General features: G+C 41.1%; 1 protein-coding gene across 1 annotated transcript; it reads right to left on the bottom strand.

Annotated features, from left to right (window-relative positions):
* Nucleotides 1–2,565: 2,565 nt before the first annotated feature.
* LOC104949674 (V-set and transmembrane domain-containing protein 4-like) lies at nt 2,566–5,156 on the bottom strand (the record flags this gene model as incomplete). The annotated part of the gene is made up of 2 exons (XM_010776066.1): nt 5,019–5,156; nt 2,566–2,973 (listed from the first exon to the last, which is right to left on the bottom strand). Coding segments are annotated over exons 1-2 (460 nt in total), but the record flags the coding sequence as incomplete, so codon positions are not given.
* Between the last annotated feature and the right edge of the window lie 3,011 nt (nt 5,157–8,167).

Below are 8,167 nucleotides of genomic sequence, written 5' to 3'. Positions count from 1 at the left end.
CTGATACTCTCTTTCAACTAAATCTCAACGTTTTATCCCACAAGTTGATGACAGTAGTCTAGTTTGAACCCATTCACAAGCTAAACAACTGTTATATCGAAACACTAGAAAGTTAGTATGAGATAACGTTCTTCCCTCTTATGAACTAGCGACGTTAGCTCATTTGGCTAGCTAGGTAGCTACAGCTAACATGATCTGCTAGCCACAATTTAGATTTCAGCCATCCAAGTGATACTTGCTGGCTATAAATGCGAAGACTAGCTGCCCTTGTGTACTAAGCTCTTACTGTAATTGATGTTTGACAGATTGCGTGGTAAATGTGCCCTAATTATAACTGCAAATCAAATATTCTTTTGCGAGGACGTAGAGTAAAAACTCAGAAAGCTTTTAAAGTATGTCTCTGGCTTTTATAAAAGTAAAGAGATTTCTGGTAGCGTGGATTTGTCATTCGTTCCGTTGTGTGAGCGTCTCCTGTGTCAGCGGCGGTGGCATTGAAACCTCACACTCTCTGCTCTGTCTCCAAGATCAAGTACTCCAACTCAAAGCCACAACTTATTGAGATGGAGGATCCTTTTAACCCCAGCTCCTAACCAATGACAATTCCCGTCCCAAATCAAAAGCAGGACAGGGCTCAGCGAACCCTCTTCACTGCCTCTTCAGCTCTTCAGACAGATGGATTAGATCATCCAGATGTGGTAAGAGAAACTACTGAAGATGCAGAACTGCACCCAAGGACACACTGTCTCTGCTGTTTTCAGTCTAGAGTTATCACCATTTTGGATTATTTGGGGGTCTTCTTTAGGTCTGCAAGTCTGTGAACATCGCCTAATTTGCTTTAAAGTGATATTGGCAGAGTTGGCACATGCCCCTTTTCTTTCCAGTCATATTCTTGTGTTCTGAATCACAGATTATTCAACTAAAGCCTCCAACAGTTTCATGAGCTCATCAGCAGCAGTCTCAGTTGAAAGATCTCTGCAGACAAGCCTGGCATCGGTGCAAAAACTTATTTGCGGTTTTTACTATTATCAAAACAGCATCTGTTGTGGTTTCAGAAATAGCTGTTAAGTCACCGCCCTGCACCATCAAACGCAGTGATGTCATTCTGAGAGAAACTAGGCATCAGCTACTGGTTTCTTCTTCCAACGAGGGATTAGGAGCAGAGGTTCCCCATCGGATTTTGGCTTAAGACGCCAATTTCTGATCTCACTCCACTTTCTTTGCACACTTGAAATGAAAGGAAACCCCACGAGAAACTCAACAATGGGTTCCACCTCCAGGGGTTGAGAAACTATGTCCTAATAGTAAAATACACGTTCACCAATTCTGGAATAGGGCAAAAGGATGTGGAATAAATCTACTAGCTATCAAGTAGTATCTGAAGAACTTTGAGAAAATGATTAAATTGTATGTATTTTTGATAACGGATGGCTAGAAGTTGTGTTTAGTTGTAACTAATGTTAAGTTCAGAGATATCTGTACTTCATGATTTTCTGTTGAATCAGTTCTAATGAAACCCGAAGAAGCCGCTCAATTGTACATAAATACGTCATCATTATATACATATTGTATATACAGTACCAAAAAAGTACGAGGTTCTATCCAAAACGTTTTCGGATGCAAGACCATAAAAATTCAAGTCGAAGCGAGCAAACTATAAACTGTAGTTGAAGGTCACTTTTTAAAACATTTTTCATAAAAACCCTTTTGGTAAATGAAACCCTTAACCCTCCTGTTGTGTTCGATTCACTACTTTCATCAATCATAGCTGTTTTGTTTTACGTTCGATTGCATTAAGGCTTCATGATATCCTTCACAGTAGACATTAGAACATATACAATTGCTGATCACCACTTTCATTGAACTGTGGATGATTTAGTCAACTTTGTAACACCCATGGTGTTCCCGGCCATAAAGAAAAGGAATTAGTAACCATCCGGATCAGATAACACACACACACACACACACACACACACACACACACACACACACACACACACACACACACACACACACACACACACACACACACACACACACACACACACACACACACGCACGCGCACACGCACGCACACACGCACGCACACACACACACACACACACACACACACACACAGTAGTCTTAACATGGCTGTTCTCTCGCTGTGCTGGTGGCAGGAAGCTTGTGAAGTGACACCCAGCAGGGCATCTTGAAATACCCCAAACCACCAGAAGCTGACGACTGGAGACTTTCCCACAGGAAGACTGTCTCTGCTGACTGGTTTGAAAGGGTGTTAAATTAAATGTGGTGATGATTAATGGTTTTTGTGTTAATGTAATAGCAGTTAAAACAGGACCGGTCAAATTTGACCACGAACACCAAAGTAAGGGGGTGGGGGGGAAACGAAGACAATAGGAGGGTTAAGAAACTCTATAAGAATTCATTTGTACAAGTTGAGTCCAATGCTTCTTGCCTGTCAGACATTTTTTCCTTGACATCTTATCTGTTACTCTATAAATGTGAAGAATGGTGATGCTCTAGAGCTCTTGCTTGGCAAATATTCCAAACCATAGGTTCAGCCTCACCTCTGAGCTCAGTAGCGGCGGTGCAGTTCGACGAGGCCTTCCAGCGGTCCTGGTGCTTTTTAAACTCCTGCACCCGGCACATGTAGAGTCCTCGATCCCCCTCGGACACATTCAGGATCACCAGGTCAAAGATCTTCCCCTGCTTCACCACCGTCAGCTTCAGTTTGGGCCACGTGAAGCTCTTCGTGTAGTTCCCGTAGAAGCGAGCCTTCCTCATGTTGACGCGGGCGATGAGGAGTTCGTCTTCCGGTCGGTCCGTGCCCGCGGGCAGGAACGTCCATTTCACCACCGGCAGAGCGGCGTTTCGTCTCCGCTGGGACACAACACAGGAGAGCGTGATGTTTTGACCCTCCTGGGCCACCGTGAAGGGGTAAGGGGTGATGGTGACGTTAATGGCCGAACACCAATCTGGAGAAGACGTACACAAGTTATTTAAAGGTCACCTATTATGCAAAATCCACTTCCTCATGTCTCTTCTACGTTAACATGTGTCCCCTCTTCTTCATGTCTCTTCTACATCAACATGTGTCCCCTCTTCTCGTCTCTTCTACATCAACATGTGTCCCCTCTTCTCCATGTCTCTTCTACATCAACATGTGTCCCTTCTTCATGTCTCTTCTACATCAACATGTGTCCCCTCTTCTTCATGTCTCTTCTACATCAACATGTGTCCCCTCTTCTTCATGTCTCTTCTACATCAACATGTGTCCCCTCTTCTTCATCAACATGTGTCCCCTCTTCTTCATGTCTCTTCTACATCAACATGTGTCCCCTCTTCTTCATGTCTCTTCTACATCAACATGTGTCCCCTCTGTGTAAAGAGACTCTGAAATTTTCAGGAACAAAGATTCTCTCTCTTTGTCCTGATCCATTTCTATAAAAACCTGTCTGAAAATGAGCTGATCAGATTTTGGTCACTTTGTGATGTCATAACGATTTAATGGCTTGTGTAACCATTAGCCAATCAGCAACCAAGGTACTTCCTGTCTTTCCACTCCACAAATAGCTGGTTTCCTATAGTTTAGTGTTTCATTGTGTGCAGGGATGGTTTTAAAAATGACCTGAAGAAAATACTCTGAGTCATTTTCAAAGATAATTGAAGTATGCTCGAACATGCCTAAAGACACCTAACACATACTGACGCCAGGTTTCAAAGATAATCGTGTAGTAAAAGCCTGATATTGTGACAGGCCTCACCTCAGTTTTTGTCCCGGTCAATAATGATCTGTTCATTCATGCTACGATTACACTTTGTATCCAACATGGAGGGTTCTGAGAGAAATACATCAACGCTTGTTCGACCAATCATGGGGTTAAGTTCAGGATTCCCAACATATTAATGCAACTGACAAATTAGTTGATAGATATTTAAAGCTTGAGCTGAGTTCCAGACAAAGTACTGACCAATTAACAGTTCCCAAAATAAAAATCGTACTATGAGGATTTGCATTAAAGTTGGTATTACAAACCTAAGGCCTGCTTGAAAGAAAATGAGGTAAAATAACCAGCCTAAAAAATACAGTTAAAGGTTGTTCTACGAATAAAAGTAATCTCTGATATCCATACAGTCCACATCTGTAACGGGGCCATTGTTGCTCAACAGTATTCTCCCGTCTCGCTGACAGCCGTATTGTTTTTGGCCGGTGACGACAGACGTTGGATGAATTTTGAGGAACAAACTTTACTGCTGCATGTGTTGCAATATATCTCACATCTGTTCTTCCAACGTTTCACAATGTACACTTCACACATAGGCATTTCACTGGGACACACATTTTACTGTTTTACAGCTCAGTATGCAATTAAAACATTTGTTACAGTTTTGTCTTTCATTAAGAGCGACAGAGCAAAACAATGAAAGGATAATTCAGTGGCAGAAAAGTGTTGTTTGCTGACTTTGACCTCTTAAACTGCTCAATTAAATAATCTCTTTTGACAGAAGCTCACTCAAATTGCCATAAATTAATATAGAAGTGCTCTGATTTACTTTGAACACCACCAATTTTCACTTTGGAATTGACTCATCTTTTCAAACACAAGCAGCTTTTTTAAAGAAACTTGCCAACACCCTGAAACTTATGTTAGCAGAAACTAGTAAAGTATGTAAAGAAATGTCAGGGAGGCTGTGGCTCAGTGGATCGTGTGCTGGACTTCAAATCAGGGAAGTTCGAGTCCCACTGCAGTCAGCATGTCGTTGTGTCTCTGAGACACTTCACCTCAAATTGCTCCTGTGGGGATTGTCCACAGTACTGAATGTCTATCGGTCGCTTTGGATAAAAGAGTCTAACAAGTGACATGTAATGTAATATCAGTTGACAATCCTATTTTATAAAACGACTTTTCTCCATCTCATCAACATTTTCACATTTTCAGCACATTTTCTCAGAAGAAAATTGGAAAAAATGTTGTCTCTCACCACCACATCCACTTCAAACAGAATAAACTTTTCTTACCTCCAAGCAGGGCTCGAGTGAGGAGAGCGAAGACCACAGAGGAGATCTTCATTTTCCACGGCTGCAGCCTCCATACAGTCCCAGCTAAATGCCTCTGAAGGAAAGAAGCCCCAGGTTTCCTCCTCCTCCTCTTCTTCTACACTTTTTTTCTTCCCCCAGCTGAGGAGTGTAATATGAAACATTGGGCGCACTGTTTCTACTCAGAACCTCCCTCTGCCCCTCCCCCCACTCATGTCACACACAACACATTTGGGCACGCACGCGCACGCGCACACGCACACACACACACATGCATGCATAGAAACAGACAGGTGAGCATGTGCATGGACACATGGACACACACACACGAACACACACACGACACACACACACACACACACACACACACACACACACACACACACACACACACACACACACACACACACACACACACACACATCTGCTTTTGGCGAGTGAGTGGGAAATGCAATTTCCTGTGCAGGATGGGGGGGGTGGGTGGTGTTGTTGAGATTGACGCCGAGAAAATCACACTTCCAGCTGTGGAGGACAGCGGGAGCAGAGCAACACCAGGAACACACACACACACACACACACACACACACACACACACACACACACACACACACACACACACACACTCACATTATAATATTGATTTATTAGCGTTTATATACCAAAAAGGTACAAGTAGTATGTATAATAAAAAGACATATAATAATAAACTGTGGAGTCAAATTACAAATATTAAGACCCTTAAAGAACAGATGTCCATATATTAACCCAGCCATTTGAATCCATTGGCATTATAGAACAATATTTATATCAGGCTTTCAATCTAGAGAAAATGTGTAGTTTTAAGGATTTTTCACCAAATTGAGCCATTTTTCTCACGTTTGCCCTGTTGGACAAATACATGCTATATTACCAGCTATGTGTATTAAAAAAAAAAAAAGCCTCAAATCAATACTCATATCCCAGACTTTGAGAAGAAAAAAAGACCTTAAGCATTTAGTTTACATAAAATAATTCAGCTTTTGTTGGGTTTTTAAAAACAGTTGCATTATGTAAACAAACGTGCATTTAAAGGGTTTAAGACCATTCAGAAAGTCAATACACATTTGCAAGTTATGATCAGGATGAGTCACAGAAAAAGATACACTCAGTGGAACCGGGAAATAATATTAATATATAAGATTGTATGGCAGTTGTTTGACACAGGTAGACTTTCGTTCCACCTCTACAGACATCAGAGAGACTTCTTTTGGGTTTGTTAAGAGTTAAAGTTGCTGAATGATATTGAAGTGTTAAAGCCCATAATAGATAACTCATGTCTCTACAGTGTCTCCATGTATCTGTCCCTCTCCTGTAACAGGACCCCACAGTGAATCTTTGTCAGCTCGGGGTTTTTGGGACACTCTTCTGGCTTTTATTAAACCTCAGAGTGCGGCGCTGCGAGGATCTGGGACACTTTTGATGAACAGATAATAAAGTAGACGGTCTGCGGGGCCTCAGAAGTGCTTTTAGTCTGGCGACAGTTTGATGAACATGGATGTTCCCCGGACAAAGAAGTCCACTTAACCAAACCTCTTTACCTTCAGCATGCGGGGCAACGTGTTGTATTGGATTCACTGAATTGGGACTCTGAATCTTCTTGCTTGTGCATTATTTTTGCTTATTATCAGTTCTGTAAACAGATATTTTCTGATTCTTGTACGTCAGACTAAAAGACAATAGACTTTTTTCACAACCCTAATCCCTAACATTCCTAATTTTTGACCTGAAAGAGCCGGTCTTGTACATTTGCATAAACCTAAGAAACCTAAGGAAAACTGCAAATCCGTAATTGTGAGTCAACCTCACCTAAGGGTTAGGGTTAGGGTTTTCAGAACAACTAAACTGTCTCTATGCAGGTGTAGAAAATGTGCTTACTTCTTATGATAAAGAATGTATTTAGAACCAAAATGTAGAACAAAAAACAAGAGGTTGTATATTAAGTTACTTGTTAGACGCTCTTATCCAAAGCGATTTACATACTCAATACTGTGGGCAATCCCCACACGAGCAATTTGGGGTGAACGACATGCTGACTGCAGTGGGGTTTGAACCTGTGCTCCCCTGATCCAAACACCAACGCACTAATCCACTGCGCCACACACCTCCCTGTTGTCACTACTGCAAGCGGTGCATGAGATTCTAAACCCAGTCTTAGACAATTTTTCCTTAACATACAAATCCAAATAAGTGAATTAAGTAAATTAGTCATGAGTTGTAGCGTTAAAAAAAAAAGGGGGGGGGGCGGGGGGATATTACATTTTGATTATTTTGAAGGAAATAGGGTTCATTGCATTCTTAATTATTCTGGTTTTGATCCAAACATGTATTGAAATCTTCAACGTGGGTTGTGCGAGCAACACTTTGTTGGCACGACATCTCAATATTTAATCCAGAATGGTATTTTTACAGATATGTTCCGAGCAAAAGGAAGCTCAAATGATAGAAAATGCAGAGTTGGATGATAAATATATATGATTCAATATGACACGTAGTAAAAGTGCTGCAAACGAATAAAGAGCTTAGGATAAGAGTAGAAATATGTTGATGGAGGAGAGCATTGCTCTATGAAGGGAAACTGTTAGAGAATGTCCATAAACAGGTGCGAATAAATACCCTTTTAGTTTAGCCTCTGGAATAAATACAAGCCATTTATTAACACAGATTAGATTGAGAACTGGACTTGTTTGTCTCCAGAAGGTAAGTATTGCCCCCTTGTGGGAAATTCATGAAATACTTATTAATCCACAGGTTTTCTGCTGAGTTGTGTTTCATCATCTGTGTGCAGATTCATGTGATTTTTTAAATGTATTTATTCTTATTTTTTTAATTCAACAAATCCAAGATTAACATGTACAGTCAAGGCACAAGGAAACACAGATGGCAGCCCTCCCATGAGTTGGGAACAACAAGTGTTTTTGGAAGTTATTTTCTAAGTAAGAGTGATGAAAAAAACACAAATACACCAACCATACTCACTATTTACATAGATTGTTAAGCAACACAACTTTTGAATATTCACACATATTCTATTGAGGTTTAATTACAATTGTGTGTGTGTGTGTGTGTGTGTGTGAACATGAGGCAGCATGGTT

Source organism: Notothenia coriiceps, unplaced genomic scaffold, assembly GCF_000735185.1.
Source record: "Notothenia coriiceps isolate Sejong01 unplaced genomic scaffold, NC01 NC01_scaffold00016685, whole genome shotgun sequence".
Taxonomy (NCBI): domain Eukaryota; kingdom Metazoa; phylum Chordata; class Actinopteri; order Perciformes; family Nototheniidae; genus Notothenia; species Notothenia coriiceps.
Note: the sequence above shows the minus strand (reverse complement) of the source record. Positions and strands in the feature narration are given on the sequence as shown.